The 17879-nt window shown below is 36.1% G+C and overlaps 1 protein-coding gene across 1 annotated transcript; it reads right to left on the bottom strand.

Annotated features, from left to right (window-relative positions):
* Nucleotides 1-3710: 3710 nt before the first annotated feature.
* Nucleotides 3711-9277, bottom strand: LOC148281402 (ELAV-like protein 2). Its single transcript, XM_088226749.1, has one exon. It carries the CDS (start codon nt 9061-9063, stop codon nt 8014-8016), a length of 1050 nt encoding a protein of 349 aa, XP_088082875.1. The 5' UTR covers nt 9064-9277; the 3' UTR covers nt 3711-8013.
* Nucleotides 9278-17879: the final 8602 nt, after the last annotated feature.

Raw genomic sequence — 17879 nt, 5'->3', positions numbered from 1 at the left:
TATCGTTTGAGGGTGGATAATAATTGAGGCTGGTTAACTCCAGATATAATGAAAATGATCTAATATAGAAAAAAAAAATGGATACCATGCAAAAACTGAGAAATGCTTCAGAATCTATTAAAAAGCAAAATAAAGAATATAAAAACACATTATCAAATGAATTAAGAAAGGCAAAGAAGAATTTAATTAAATTATCTACAATAACGATAGTATTTTTGAGAATCTAAAATACCTAATGTGTGCAAAACCTTCATAATAGTTTTCATTTAATTTAAACTAATTATTAAAATAAGAAAGTGACAACCCTAACACATTTTTTCGTTTGGGCAAAATTGACAACCCAGAGGCTCAACATATGCCTTTTAATTTGCCCATCGTCATAATTCTTGATTCAAGCTACTGACAGCACATAATATAAACAGGAAATGATCTAAAAACCTTTGTTTATATTATGCAACAAGAAAAACTTACCTTTGTCTTTGCTATCGAGCACTATATTAAAACACACAGAGTCGTAATTGGCCCGCAACAAATTACACGCGCACTTTGACAGGTTCTGACAAGCCACTGAGTAAAGTTAGTGACAAAAGATTTTGAGAGAAGTTAGTGACATAAATCTACTTTCGTTCTTAGTGTACCAAATTTAACGAAATCAAATGGAAATATATATTTTTAAAGGTTGATCATAGATTAGACTTTTTGGGCAAAATATCTTCAAAATATCCAGGACAAAATTGGACGGTTCCGCGGTACTTTAGATTTATTTAAATTCATACTTACATAAAATAAAGCCTTTGCCATATTGAATGACAGCATTTTCTTACTCCTGTTTCGTAGTCAATACTTGCATTTTCATCATCACCATAAAGTCGACAGCCCTGGGTGGGCCTTGGCGGAATCCAGAAGTCTTCCTCTCCAGTTCCTCACTTCCAACATTGTCATATCTGCACTGATGCAGTCCATCCATCGCATTTCGGGCCTTCCTGGTCTTCGTCGTCCTTGTGATAGAGAGAGTTACGCGTTTTATGGGGTTTTCGTCGTCCATTATAATTGTATGGCCAACCCACCTCAAGCATATTTGCATTTTACCTTCTAGTAATTTAATACTTACCTTTCGTGTATATTCCAAGAAAGCTTTTAGCCCAGCCATCAAAGAATTATATTCATGATTTAAATAGCCCAGCCATCAAAGATGGCGTCGTGAGGTAGGTACAATACAAACCATTTACTTTTTTGCATAATATCACATATTGTCCTTCGCAATAAAAAAATATGCAAATATACAAAATAGTTTTTTTAAAAGTAAGTCAACATCGTCATCATTTCCCTATCTGCAACCATTGGTGCATAGGGCACTGCATTGACACGCTAATAAGGGAGTTCAGTGTTACGGGAAATTAGATATAAAAAAATATTTTCTTACGCGCGTTAAAAATAAGAGCATTTAATTGTACGACGAAGTTTCTCGAAAATGCATGAAAAATTTATAAAAATGATTTTAATAAAATTTAACTACTTTGAACGACGCCGATGTCACAAAATCTTGTTACTCAACCAATCGACTACAGCGTTGGATAGATTTCCGGAAACTCACTGACAAAAACTACTGACGTCACGAGCGGAGTAATTTCAAAATTGCAAAACTTAAAAAAATCATAATAATTATTCACAAAAAAGAAAAAATATTTTAGGATGGTTTAATAGACTATTATAAAATAAAACGATTGAAGAAGCACTGAACTTCCTCATTGCAGCACATTTGGATTATTATTGTTACATGGTAGGTAAGGTGATCAGTCTGACGCTTCAGGCACCAGTCCAGGAAAAATAAAATATTGCAGTTTAAACATCCTTTAAAATACAATATTTCATGTCCACCCTGCCAGGAATCGAACCCAGGACTTCAATAATGGTAGGCGTAAGCGTCAACTACTCTACCCGATTTCCCTTTTCAGGGTTTTTACCCGTCGAGACAAAGACCCTCGTCCAAAGTGGACATGGACAAAAAACAGTATTTTAATAAGTAATTCTGAATATAATTTATTTCTAAATCAATTTCGTAACAAAAAGAAACACCATTATTTATATTATTTACTTTATAAAATAAATTGCATTTGTCTGTCATGTTTTGCAATAGCAATTCCTAAATCAAATAACGCTTTTACAAATTAATTGAATTTTATATTTGAAATATTGCTTTCCATTAATTGACCAAAATATTTACATTTTCGGGGGTATTTTCGACGAGTCGTAAACATCTCACTATTAGAAAATAAGAATCGCGTTGGGGTAGGGTGGGTGCTTTGATAACGAGGCATGCTGCAGTAATAAGTAAATGTAATAAAATTACAGAAAAAATGACTATTTTATAGTAGAGATAAATTCTTACATTTATTTATTTTCGACTATTAGATTTAGCGTTCAATTATTATAGCTTGTCCAATTACTATAGCACCCACCATAGTTCAAACCTTGGAATTCTGATCCATGGGTCTGCGGCACTAGCCACGGGACCACACCCTGATTGAATATCCTTAGGTTTTGAATTTATATGAAACATACTAATACAATCCATATTTTACGGTTTGAATGTTGCTAACATAATAAACCGAACCGGAGTCGTGGATATCATAGATCGTGCAGCGAAATTGAAATAGCAGTGGACACTTGGCGAGACAAAATGATGGCAGGTGGACACCCAGAATAATAAAGTGGAGACCGTGGGCAAACAAAAGAAGTGTTAGAAGGCCACAGAAAAGATGGGTCGACGACATTGCCTCTATTGCCGGTTAAACGTGGATGATGAAAGCGGGTGATAGAAAGGAATGGAGACGTTTGGAAGAGGCCTTTATCCGGCAGTGGAGAAAACAAGGCAGAAGAAGAAGAAGAAGAACATAATAAACGCTTTGTTCATGTTATAAATATCTCAGATAGGATGGATGATTTTTTTTATGAAAAGATAATGGAAGTCTTCCATTTTTATTTTTACACATGCTTCCTTCGTCTGCGTCTCTCTTAAGATGGATCCATTTTAATACCTACAATCTCTTGACGAATCTACGTCTTTTAAAAAATATTGTTGAATAATGGCTTGCTGAAAATAATAATCTGCTTATTATAGATATACAATGATTTATATACCTACTTACATTGATTATTTCTTCATTATCTTTAGGTAGTTATCGATATTTCAGTCAGGTAAGGTCAGATAATTCAGTACAGTCCCCTCCCCTAAACAAAGTAATTTTGAAATGAATTAAAGGTTGTAAATAAAAATTTCAATAAAGTCCAATTATTAAATTTCATTATATTTATCAAGATTGAATATGTAAAATTATTCAACAACAGTCTTACGTCGTAGTATTTTTTATTTCCCATTTCTTTGGATACGCAAATCATAAACACTTCCAAAAGTCTAGCTGAAAAATAACATAAGGGAAAACATAATACCAGGAAACAAGGAAGAGGGAAGACGTCATATTTACATATTACGGTTAAACTAGGATCAAGGGTACCGTATATTTACAGTTTTAATTAAACCAGGAAAACAAAAGTGAACAAAGAATAACGATTCGCCCTTCCCAGGCCCAGGGTTGAATGTTAAATATAAAAAATGAAAATAAAAAAAATATATGTAAATATGAAATAAGGGATGATTGGGAAACACAACGAAGAGAAGCATAATGAAATCAAAATAAAAACAATATATATTAAGCCTTATTTTTTAAATATATATTTAGAACTTGAAAATGTATAATGACAACCATTGAGGATATTTAATATCGATTAAGTTATGTATATTATATTATACTATTGTTTAAGTGAAGTTGTGACAATTTGTAGAAAGAAAACGGCCATTTTGTTCTTGTGCTTCACCTCAGTATCAATAATTAACGGAATGGTTCAACATTAATAAATTCATTCGAATGTTTGGAGAGATTTAGTTTTGACACAATTATACGTGAAAAATCTAGGTACAAAAGTCACATTTATTGAAAAGGAAGAATAAGTACAAAATGTTGGTGTTACATTTTTCTTTCTTCGTCAAACCTCCCCGCAACTCTTTCCTTTCTTATCTTATCGAAGACGGGGCATATATCTTACATTGTGCAATATTATAATTTGAGGCATCGGACATGGAATTATTGTAATAATTGCTTCACGAGCTCGCGAGTCGGACTCGCGGAGGATCGTACTAAGTCAATACATCAGGTCACCGAACGATCGTGAGATCGAGATCTTTCTCTAGGATGAATGAAAAATCTTTGGCCATCTCGATCGGAATAAAACAGCCAGTTACCGTAATGGCGTAATGTACACAATATTACATTTAACATTAAAAGTGCTATCCTTAACAACTGAGCAGAACAAGGTTTGCGTATCGCGATTTATTACAATTCATCGCGTCATCTTTCAATGTAGATTCATATTTCTATTCACTTAAATATACAATATTGCGCTTGAAGATATTTGTATAATGTATTTCAATAATTGATTATATGATTCAAATTCATTGCTTGTATTTTTATCATAATTAAGTTTAAGATGGCGTTTTAAAACTTAATCACAGAAGTGTCTAATGTGTATCACAATGATTTCTTTAATATGTATAATTATTGTACATGCTGTAACCCCTTCACACTCGATCATGATTTGTTTCTAATATTATTTCGAGAAACTGTTTGATTCGTGTAGTCTCGCGAACATATTTGTTTTTAACCCGTAATATATTACAATATGGAATGAGTACATTTTTATATCACCGTGAATTACATTTGGAATGTCTAGCGCAACTCGCGAAACAGCTCAACAATAATTTATTTATTTATTTAACAATATTCCTTTTCCAAAATGGCGTAATACTTTTGATCACATGAGTTTGAAAAACAGTCTTCCTGAAAATTGTTATACACCTCATTAAACATCACTTTGGGACATGAGATTAGCAATAAGCGTACTTTCAGTAAATAGGTACGAGTATCTTCGATTTCTATTTGAACACTCGCAGAAACTCTAGTAAGGGTAAACATGAATCGTTGCGGCGCGCCCTGGGTGGGCATTACAAACGAAGGGCTGATGAGTGATGGAAAACGTGGGATAACAGAAGCAATGAGAATTGAGATAAATAAAAAATTACACATGATGTATTGTGATTAGAAAAGGATTGCTCACTAACAAAAAACACCGAATTGGAAATATACACTCAATTTCTTAACTTTAGTAAAATTCAATATTTTTAATAGAAAACTGAGGTTTTACTAAGTATATTAGTTTAATTCAACGCGGTGTATCAGTAAACGCGTTTCGGGGAAACATTTTGAGCCAAATTGAGCAATCCACTGAATGATATAGGTATTTACGTATCCTATGGAAGATTTGGATGATATTTCACAATTCGTGATTCATGAAACACCATACGATATTTTCGCTCTCGTATTATGTGAATGGAACAAAAATGTATGTTTTCTACCACAGTGAAAATGAAAATCCATCGTTAACAGCATTTTGAATGAAGCACCGGGATTAGAAAACAAACTTCCAAATAACCACTGTCTTTTGAGCTGAGATTATTTTATCAGGATCATATTTTGACGTAAACATGAATATTGTATCACACATATATACCAATAAAGAGATCGTTTATAAAATACGGCTACTTAATTATCACATTACACAAATACTCGTTGTATAATAAGACTTAAACATTTTAACAGCTAAAAATGTTCCTCAAGTATTTTCCAAACATTTCGTGCGGGGTTATTAACATTAAACGCCTCAAGTACGATCCATTTCATTATCCCATATTCAAATATTCTACCATATGTACATAAAGGTAGATACGTATTATTTTGTAAGCATACACCGGGCATTCGCCCCGACGACTAATATCGAAGTCGGTCAATACTCGACAGGTAAGTTTTGTATTTTTCAGGAACTTTCAGTTTCTGTACTCAATATTCCTTAGTGCTTTAGTAAGCTATTTGATTGGCCTTCGATCAACCCATGTTTACGTCAAAATGTACAAATAACGTTGCGGTGATCAAACTTATCAATTAGCGACGGACAAGTTATTAAATTGATAGAAACATTATTCCTATGCCCGTAAACTTTTGTACGTGAACTTTAAATGCGATCTCCTTTAACTTATGTCACAGCCTCCTTTATATCCTACCTAGATTTTTGTGTTTCCTTAATCTCTTGTTTTTCTTCTTTCACACCCCTCGATAGTGCGTTTATTTATTTCAAATACACATTTCTCGCTACATGATGCGCCGGCATTCTTAGTTTTATATCTGCGCATGCCCTATCCAAATATATATCTGTTATTTACACTATCACAGTATTGCCCTCACTCACACGAAATCAATCTCTTCGAGCCATTGCCTAGTTCTTTACTATTATCTTTCTTGAATTGATATAATCTACTCAAAAATTAAAAAGAGATCATTTCTTATCAATATAAATATGGCTCAGAACGCTTTGAACTAATTAAATACCAAATTGTACAAATGGAACAAGGAACAAGATTTAGTTCCAAATCATAGTCGGAGCTTTTACCGAAATATCATTGCATTCTCGTACATAAATTGACTTTTGCGAACGATTCTGTTTACAAAATACAATTTTAAGGAAATTAAATTTGAAAGCGTTCCCAATACGGTGTCACACCCCCAAAATAATCAGAAATCTTTTAGAATAAGGCGTCCTAATGAACTCATATTCGATACAAATAAACGCAATATCAGATCATCATTACTTTACCACGCAAACTCGTCCCAATCTTATTAGAGATTAATGGCTATTTTTTTTATTGCACGCTTTGTATTAATCGTTATAACACCAGGAGGAATAATGCTTATGTGGGTACATTTAATACAAATAACAAAGGTACGCGACAAGCTGATAGTCGACACTCTACTCTCGGTGAATACCCCCAGCTCTCTCGGTGCGCGCGGCCGGCCGCGGCCAGGCGCGGCTGACCGCGGCGCGGCGGTTGCATTCATTGCACTCGTATAGTGACATACTTCCCGGAAACACTTAAAACTCGAATGTACACATTGCAGCAATAGCCACAATTTCAGCAAGGAACCGGTGGCGGTCGCGCCGCGCGGGGTTTGCATCGGGGCTTATCTTACTGGATCTGTTAGGCCGTATCCTCGAATCACCGAAATCATGATTATTGATCAAACATCGAATACTTAAAAACATCGATAAAGCTGTCTATCGCTCGAACTAGGCGGGACGCGCGTGCGCAGGCGGAATGTAGCCGTCGTCACCGGCTTAGTTCGTACTCCGCGAGGACCGTAATCATAATAGTTTATACATTTACGAACATACCTCCTTAACCGTAAATAAAGGAAAGTTTCTACGGACACAAAATATCATATTATGGAAAACACAGAAATACGCTAGAGTAATAATAAGTAGTTAGTAATAAAATAGTGTTGTTTACTCGTACATGGTGATGAGTAATGAGCGCGATCGGTGCGCTGCCCGAGTCGGTCGCTGGCCATACGGCGCTACCGACTGTGCGCTCCACCTTCGGCCGGTGAAACTAGCCATTAGGTACCATAACACACACAAGGACGACCGAGAGATAATACTCAATAATAGAATACGAGATTAGTAACATGGACAGCTAAGTAAGTCATAATTATATTTGGCTAAACTCGTTAATTACTCAAACGGGAATATGACAATAACGAAACGATCAGAAACCGTTCGAGAAATAGATTCATAACGACGCGACGCTCGCGACGGAATGAAAAGTTTTTAGTTTTCTCGACGCGCTCGAGAGATTATCGGGTAACAACAACATCGAATTCTAACTTCTATAAAGCGAAAATAACGCCGGAGGACTCCGGGCCGGGACACCCACACACCCACACACCCACACACCCACTCATCCACACATTACGCGATAAATATATGTATAAGTTAAATAAATAATTAATTTAATGAATAAGTACGGAAGATAATCCATTTCTCTAACTAAAGCGGTACCGGGCGGCCTCACATCCCCTTCATCTTGTTGGTCTTGAAGCTCACCTGCAGAACCCGGTTGCCGAGCGTGTACCCGTTGAGGGATTGGATGGCCACCACGGCCTCCTCGTAGTTGGTCATGGTGATGAAGCCGTAGCCCTTGCACTTGTTGGTCTGCAGGTCGCGGATGACCTTGACGCTCTGCACGGCGCCGAAGGGCCCGAACAGCTGCCACAGCACGTTCTCCTCCGTCTCGGGCGCGAGGTTGTACACGAAGATGCACCACTCCGAGCCGGGCAGCGGCAGCACGGCGCCGGCCAGCAGCTCGCCCGCCAGCGGCGAGTAGCGCTGCAGGCCCTTGTTGATGGCCAGCAGCGACTTGCCGGGCGCCAGGCGCGGCAGCGGCGCGGGCAGGCGGAGGTGCGGGAGGTAGGCGGCCAGCGGCGCCAGCGCCTTACCGCTGCTGCTCGGGTTGTTGGCGAACTTCACGGTAACGGGCTCCGCGGCGCCCTTGGGCACGGAGCCGTTCAGCTCCTGGATGGCGCGCTCGGCCTCCGCGCGCTGGTCGAAGCGGATGAAGCCCACGCCCTTGCTGGCGCCGGGCGCCTCGCCGCCGAAGGGCCGCGGCGCCGAGTTGTCGCACAGGATGCGCGAGGTGATGATGCGGCCGTACGGGCTGAACATGGCCTCCAGCTCCGGCTGGCCCATGCTCTTGGGCAGGCCGGACACGTACAGGTTGGCGCCCTTGATGGCCTCGCTGGAGGGCCGCGCGAAGGACACCTTGATGGTCTTGTTCAGCAGGCGCAGCCCGTTGAGCGTGGCGATGGCCTTCTCGGCGTCCTCGGCGCGCGTGTAGTTGACGAAGGCGTAGCCCAGGCTCTGGCCGCCCTGCAGCGCGTGGTTGAGGGCGTCGGGGAAGGCGGCGCCCTTGTTGCGGATGAGCTTGCAGCTCTCCACCTCCCCGATGCTGGAGAAGAGCGAGCGGATCTCCTCCTGGGTCATGGCCTGCGGAAGGTAGTTGATGATGAGGTTCGTCTTGCTCTCCTCCACGCCGTTATGATCCTCCGACTTGGACATCATGGTTCGCCCCGCGCTCGCTGCGTCACCACGAGCGCGTTGGCATTCGCCGTACGACCCGCGGGACGTGTTGCCGGATCAGCTCGACTCGCGCTGAAGGACTCCCTCGCGAGAGAGCGATCAGTAAATCATAAAAAGAAACGCGAAATAAAAGGAAATAGAAACTAAAATGTAGGAAACAAAAATACACGACCTAGTCGACCAGTCGCTAGCCTCACTGTGAGCCGCGGCAGGGTATTGATCCAGCGCCCGCCCCTCGCGCGTACCGCCGCGCCGCCACCGCCGACAGCCCTTCCCCAACACCCTCCACTACCCCCGCTGGACAGGGTTGTCCTTTGTCCCGTACATTTTATCAACACCTCGTTTATTCGACATTTATTGGAAATTTATCCGATACTTTGTTATGCATCCGAAATAATATTTACTTAAAAAATAAATTCCATTACTGATTTCTCAAATTGTACATTTGCATTCCTTATTTGTTCTTAATTCTATGCATTTAACATTGGTTTTTTTACATCAATGGATTATTCTAATACCAACAGCTATGAGTATATTACTATTATTACCTTTATTTTTTATATACTTTTTTTTTCTGGAATGTTTTCCTATATTATCACATGTTTATTATAATTTTACTATGTTTTTTCTCTTCTTGTTAATTATTATGACACGAGCACAGCCTAAAAAGCCATAATAAGTTCATGAATTTTTAAACTAATAAAAAAAAATATTTTTAAAATTAATATATTTGAAGCACTAACTTTGTGGTTATTTATTATAATAAAATAAATATAAAACAACTTTGTTTTTTGCAACTTTTTTTTTCTACCGAAAATAGTATCCATCTCACATCACAATTCCCACCTTTACAAGAACAACATGACAAAAAGACTTAGTTATTAGCTCCGTATGTTGCTATTTTGCACTGTTAAAATAAAATACGACAGAATTTATTAGTTAATTATACCTTTAAAAAGAAGCTTGAGTAGCTTTAAAACCGGTCGGTAGAAAAAAACCTGGTATAAAGTTACGCCTTGGGGTAGTAGTAAAATAAGGATGGAATACCATCATTATTCTATCACTATAATAAACCTGGCATAGAGTTACGCCTAGGCGTAGTTGTAGAATATGGATGGGAATACCATTCTTATTGTAGTGATAGAATAAGGATTGTATTTTCATCCTTATTTTACCACTATCCCTAGGCGTAACTTTATACCAGGTTTATAAGTAATACCCTATAGTAAATATATTTAAAAACAAACTTAGCAATTTGGTAGCAGTATACATATGTAAATGGGGAAAAAAAGCATAACACAAACAGCAAATTTTGGAGTACCACAAGGATCTATTTTGGGTCCACTATTATGTATTTAATATATTAATGATCACTGTACAATTTTAAAAGAAAAAATATTATGTATGCCGACGACATTGGACTATTCTACAAAAATCAAACAGACTTATTAACAAACAGTAACATAAGTGAAGACCTGACTATGTTGACTAAATGAAAAAACATAAACTTACTTTCCAATTAGTGAAAAAAAATGCAATACTTTCCATTTTGAATCTAGAAAAATATGTCATAAAATAGATGCTCACATAAATGATGAACGACTAACTGAAATTGAACAAGTTAAATACTTAGGACCAACAATGGACAGACAATTGAGATGGAAAATTCATATCACCAATTTAATTAGCAAAGTCGTGACCTTATCGAGTCTTTTTTTTAGTCAAAAATTTTGTTCCAAAAACAGAAAAAATCTAATGTATGAAACCTTAAATATGTTATATGCAACTACTATGGGGAACAAGATATCAAAATGACATAAACAGACTACAAAGACAGCAAAATAAAATATTAAAGGAAGTATATGACCTCCCCTATTTAACGGCAACTAGAGAACTTTTAATCAAACTAAGCAATTAAATATAACTGAACTGTTTCAACTAGAATCATTAAAACTTATCCATAAATTAGCCACTGATGTAATTGTAGACGAAGAACTTAAACTTGAGAAAAATTGTGGTAAACATGGACACATACGAGAATATCAGAAAAAATATCAAATACAACCTTCTAAAACGAGACAAGAACAGTCGAGACTAATAAACCAGGGACTGAAATTATACAATGAACTACCAGACAAAACTAAACAAAGGACTCGGACAAACTTTTCAAAGGATGTAAAAAATATTAGTATCAATAATAGAGTATGATTATATATGATTTTTGTAAAATAAATGTAATAATCCGTAGGGGTTAATAAATAAAAATACAAATAAAAAAAGTATATTAATTCTCACAAACTTTTATAAAATGCCTATTCTAGGGAAAGTTTTAGGGAAAACATATAACGTATATAGAAAACTATAAAATTGGCCTCTTATTGAGGTTAGTTTGTAAATATTGCATTTTCTTGCTATAATTGCCGTTGTTTTCTTTTTATAAATAAAGAAAATAATAACTACTAATCGCTAAATAAGGTTACTAAATTTGAACAGAAAACTGTTACAGGTGACAAAAAAGTTTCATTATTATTAAGTGATCTGGTGACAATCAATTTAATAAAATGGAAACTATCGAGTTATGAAGAGAAATGAGAATAATTTTGGTTGATCGACTTTGGAAATAACCAGGAATCACTATTTACGAATATTAACCAATCAACGTATGTATTATGTACGACCGATGGATGATTAGTATTCATAATAGTAAACAGATGACAGAAAAAATAGCTTTTTGAGCAAACAGAAAAAAAAGAGTATTTGGTTTATCCATTTATAAGTAAATTGCTTATATCGGAAACGAATAAATAGTAAAAAAAAATCTATAGAAATAATTTAAACGTTTAAAAATCGGTAGAATTTTGATCAAATTCGGTAGATCGGTAAGCTCCACCCAAAATTGGTAGCTAGATCTACCGAGAAAATTGGTAGGGTTGGCAACGCTGGTTAATAAAGATGTATTATTTTTATCATTATTATTAAGGGCGCATTACTAAAGTGATTGTATGCGGTATTGAATCATCATCATCAGTGGCGCTACAGCTCGTTGTGGGCCCTGGCCTCCTCCAGAATTTGTCTCCATTCGTCCCTGCACCCCGCGGCTCTTCTCCAGTTCGTCAGGCCAATCGCTCTAATGTCACTTTCCACATTATCCAGCAATCTTAATTTTGGTCTGCCTCTGCTTCGTCTGCCTTCCGGAGTGGTATAAATTATCTTTTTTGGGGTGCGGTTATCATTCATTCTGTGCACATGGCCCAACCATTGTAATCTTCTTATTTTGTTGAATAGTGCAATGTTGGGTTCGCCATACAGTGCCTTGAATTCATGACTAAACCACACTCCGTTTTGGTTGACAGCACCAAATATCTTCCTAAATATTTTTCTTTCGAATACTAATACCATATTTTCATCTCTTTTAGTCATAACCCAGCATTCGGCACCATATGTAATGACCGGTCTGAGGAGAGTTTTGTAAATCATGGTCTTAGTTTTTCTAGTGAGCAATTCGGATCCCAGATGTTTATACAAGCCATAATAACATATGTTTACTACCAATAGCCGTGCTCTAGTCTCGGTACTATAATTGTTATCATTAGTCATTTCAGTACCTAAATATTTAAAGGAATTGACATTGTCTATGTGGTGTGACCCAACGTCAATTGCCCGTTGTACATAGTTTATTTGTGACTTTCTTGCAAACATATATTTAGTCTTAGATGTATTAATTTTAAGACCCACGCGGTATTGAATAAAAACATATTTAAAACGTGCTAAAAAATATTATTTAAGAACGTTTGAGTTTTTGCAGAAACATCCTAAAAATGTGTTTTTTATTAAAAATAAGTTTTGGTAGCCCTGTCACCTACCCCTGATCTAGCCCAGTGCATACATTCACGAAACGTTGATAAGGACACCTCCCTTCTGGAGTAGAGTAGACAAATCACTGGTAAAGATCTAAACTAAAAGTACCTATAATCATTTCAGTTCAGCCTTGTTTTCTTGTTTTTCTTTTGAATTCAGTACCCCCAATTACTCGTTCAATCGAATTTTCATTCAAATTAAAATGATTTGTTGATTAGCTTTACAAACAGTTTCAGTGGAAAAGGACGTCGTTAACTAATGAATTTTATTACATTACGACCGTAAAAAAGGCAAATAGTAAAAGTCTAGGCTCTTTTAAAAAAAGGAATAACCCGTTTAATCTTTATTGTAGAGGCTTTTTAGCAGGTGGGAAAGGGAGGATATGGAAGGAGGCTCAGAGTAATAATTTTCTAGAGACGTCCTTAAGCTCTATTGCTTAGAACAAAAGCGTTTTAAATTGTATGTTTGGTTTTAGTTTGGTTTTTAGTTTGACAACAAGCGTGTAATGGACAGTTTCGGTTTGCGCTTGCAATTCTCAACCCAAGTACCTACAGCCCGTTGTATCGTTTTAATCTGTAGCTAACTTCGTGGTCAATAATCATAGAATGACAAATTACAACAGAGATGGAGAACATGTTAGAGAAGGAAAACGAAAGTCTAGGCATTTACATGGCTTATGACCTGTCGTTGCTTGGTTTAAGTGGCCACTTTATACACTGTGTAACATTCACAATGTTGCCCATATTTGAACATTTTTATTCCTTCAATTCTTTGATCTGTTGCTGTTTTTAAGTTAAAGAGCAGAAACCCTTATTTATGCGGGTGATATTTATCAAATTGCATTATTTCATCTACATACTAGGCAACGCCTGAAAATCTTATTTTTTCAATTTTAATACTTCTTCATGGACCAGGTGAATTTATCAACAGAATTTTCAGTTTGTCTAAATTTTTGTAGACAAGGACTGGATTCGACTCCCTTGGGAGCTGCTTATATTAACATATTTAACAGTGATTAAGAATTCCCGCATAAATAAATCCCAATTTATGTGAAAAACGCTCGTTCGAATATGATTTTTATGACTTTTGACAATTATGTTTATGGTTTTTAAAAAAAAATATATTAAGCCTTAAAATAGTACAAAAATTATACATAAATGTCTTAATATTAATATGACTATAATACAAAAATTTCATCCTCATGACTATCATACAAAATTTTTTAAAGTAAAAAAAAAAAGCACATCGGTAGTTATTTGCGATTGAGCCACTGGTATTCCAAACGCTCTCGCGGCCGTATTGTTTCGTGTGTTTTGTATGTAAATACACGACAAAAACTGTTTTCCCGCTCCGCGAGAGTGGTTTGGAATAGCACCTCAGGGCTCTGGTTCTATTCCACTTACAGAACAATAAATATATTTATCCGACTGGACACAGAAGAAACAAAAATGACTTTATGCTAACTGCAACGTATGCAAAAACGAATGAAACATGAAAACATGTTTGTTTGTGATTGGTGATTACATTCGCATATCCATTCGAACGTGTTTATGTGCGTTATTTGCGCATGCATAAATAATTGAATTTCGTTGGTGCATTTGAGACTCCCTCGCTTTGATCACACTAACTTAGTAGATATAATCCACCCCAATTTACCAAAACCTACCCTAGGAAGTTACATTGACCCCAGTCTACACAGAACACGAGGAAACGAGTGTTGGAGGACTATTGCTGATGGCTCATGAAATAACAAATCGTATTTTAACACTGCGTTCAATATTTACCTATTAATTATAATTTCCATGTTTTTTCTAAATACCGTAACTCATAAATTTGAAAAATTACACGACCTTTTTTCCGGATATGCGGTTATTATTTCGGTTAGCTCATCACATAAAAATCTTGACGAACGTTTCAATAGAGACACAGAACCACTCTGAAAATAAAAAATGAAAGTCTGGTCATTTAAATGGCTTATGACTTGTCATTGGTAGATTTACGTACGTAAATAAATAAGTAATATGTACAACAACAACAACAACAAACCATCACGCCGTTTCCCCGTAAGGGTAGGCAGAGAGGGTAGAACGCTATATCACTCTATATTTGCATACAGACCTCGCTTCCTCTACATTCATACATCTTCTCATGTACGCACGTCGATTATTCCTACTCTTGACATGTCCATCTTCTAGTATTTGATGGATTTGATCGTGCCATGTCTTTCTCGATCTTCCTCGTCTGCATCCATCAACATTCGCATCGGTGATCCTTTTAGCCGTCTTTTCGCTGTCCATTCGCTCTAAATGTCCAAACCAACGCAGCACCCCGTTCTTGATTCTGTCGATAATGCATGTCTCAGCCTTACACAGTTCATGAATCTCGACATTTGTGCATCTATCATACATCTTTTTACCACACATTCGCCTGAGTGATCGCATTTCCTATTCCATACTTCGCTCCTATACATTAGAGCTGGCGCTAGAACTCCTAGTTTAGCGACTTCTGCGATAAACATTTGTTTGCCAAAGTAGATTTCAGTGCACCGTTCACCCTGTTCCCGTCACTCACCCTCCTTTCAATATCTTTCTCGGTCTTTCCATCTCTAGTAAACATACTTCCCAGATACACAAATTCAATTGAAATACAATGAAAATAATATTTAAAACACCTTTTTTTTTTACTACTTTTATCTATTTTGTCGGCCTCGTGGTGTAATGGTCAGAGTGTTTGCCTACCATGCAAGAGGTCTCGGGTTCGATTCCCAACATGGTTGATATGAAATATTTATTTAGCAGGGTGTTTTCCCACTATGATTTTTCATGGTTCCTGGACTGGAACCTTTAGCGTAAGACTGATCATCTTATTTTTATGTATCAAAAATGATCTAGATACGCTGCGATTGGTGTACCAATGCAATGCTCTATGCTCTATTAGGTGCGGAAAGGGAATGATGATGATGACTATCTATTTAATTACTGACCGGTTTCGAAGCTACACAAGATTCTTATTAATAAATAACGAAGAAGTTCAGTGGTTTTTTTTTGTTATCAAATCTATCAAACTAAGCAAAAAGAAAAAATATTTTTATGTATTATATCAGCGCATTGATTTTTTATAGTTTTGTAATTTTGAAATTACTCCGCCTTTGACTGTGCAAGAGTTCTGCTGATTTGTGAGTTGGCTTCCCGATAATTTATTGATTTATTTCACAGTTTTAAAATGTAAAGAGTTTCTTTGTTTCAGGTTCCGACTAGCTAAGAAAATTCCTGTGTTTAGAAATAACCCTCTTTTGTTTTTTTTCATTGTATTAAATGATGCTTAAAAAATTCGAATAATAATAATAATATCAAAAAATTCAAAATAAATATAAATTAGAAATTACATACAGGTAATAATAAAAATTGAAGCATAAATAAATTGGAGCATTAATAGTTAAGAAATGAGACATAATTATTAAAGATTAGAAAACATACCAATAATAATAAAAATTGAAGCATAAATATAAATTTGAAAATATACCGATAATAATAAAAATTGAAGGACAAATATAAATGAAAGAATATACTATTTATAATTTCAAAAATGAAACATGAGTGTAAAAACTAATAATCATAAGAAAATTGAAAATCTATCACAACACTCTATTTATATTTATGTTGGTTCTTAAGACATTGTGGCGTAGTTCATTTTTGTTGTAATCGTTTTTATTAATTTTTGCATACGTTTTCGAGAAACTTCGCCGATGCTCTAATTTTTACCGCGTGTAAGAAAACACTTTTGTCAGAAACTACCTCATTAAGAAATGAATATTTATCTATTAAAATTTTTCAGTGAGCTAATTATATTATGTATTTTGTGTTCTTACGAGTATTTTTTTTGTGATCCAAAAATAAATAAAAATACATATCCAAAACAGCGCTCCATCAATTTGTAGTTAATGTTTGTCTCAGCCTAGAATAATGCACGTATTTCGACATGTGTGCACCTCTAGCTTCCTTGTTTATGAAAAACCTATCAGGAATATAACTTGTTTGGATGCAACACCCTCTCGGCTAGGTTAGCGGGTGTTCCCACACAAATAGCAGGGAGGAATCATTGTCTGTAGCCAGCCCATCGTGGGTTCCGTCAGCTCGATCGAGCGGTGAATGACGGGCCGCGCAAGCGCCCTGCTAATGTGTACTCTACTATACGAACGGCGGACCCGCCCACCAAAAGCAGATTCACTGAACAATAATACACACACACAACTTACTATACACTGATCAAATATTTTTTGTCTCACGAGAACCAATAGTTGCACTTAATGCAGTTTTTTATCCTGTTTTCAAATATGCAATCGGAATTTCTCCATCACCTAGAGAGTTTCGTCAAATCCATGGCGAATACTCTTGGTTTACTGTAGCTTAACATTAGTGATGCAAAAATTAAAAAGGGAATATTGGTGCATGCAACACTATTGAATGCATGATGACATGAAAAGTTTTAGGAAATATTGAAGCCACTGGAGAGCTTGGCAAGCATTCAGTTACTCACAGTTTTTAGGAAATTTAGAATGTTTGAATATCGAGCAGTTAAGAATGTTTGTAAGTTTCTTGGAAATCTTGCGTGATGGGAAATAACCGATCTTATATGAATTAAGGAGAAAAAAGCACATATTTTTCAATCTAAAGTTCCTGACTAAATGATTATTTTGATTGAATAAATTAATGAGAATCTTGATAGGTTCCTTCTCGAGAAATATCACGTTATCATTGATTAATATTACAATAATTGAAATAATTAATTTTATTAACTCTTGTGATTTCTAAAAAAATAATATGAAAACTATGTGCTTTTTTCTCCTTAATTCAAATATGATATCGGTTTTTCCCCATCACGCAAGGTCTCTTAAGAAACAGGCATTTATAAATGTTTCAAACATTTTAATACATTCTGAA

Source organism: Micrasema longulum, unplaced genomic scaffold (assembly GCF_059751315.1).
Source record: "Micrasema longulum isolate JH-2025_06_02 unplaced genomic scaffold, ASM5975131v1 h1tg000468l, whole genome shotgun sequence".
Lineage (NCBI taxonomy): Eukaryota > Metazoa > Arthropoda > Insecta > Trichoptera > Brachycentridae > Micrasema > Micrasema longulum.
The sequence above is the reverse complement of the archived record's forward strand: the minus strand, read 5'-3'. Positions and strand labels throughout refer to the sequence as shown.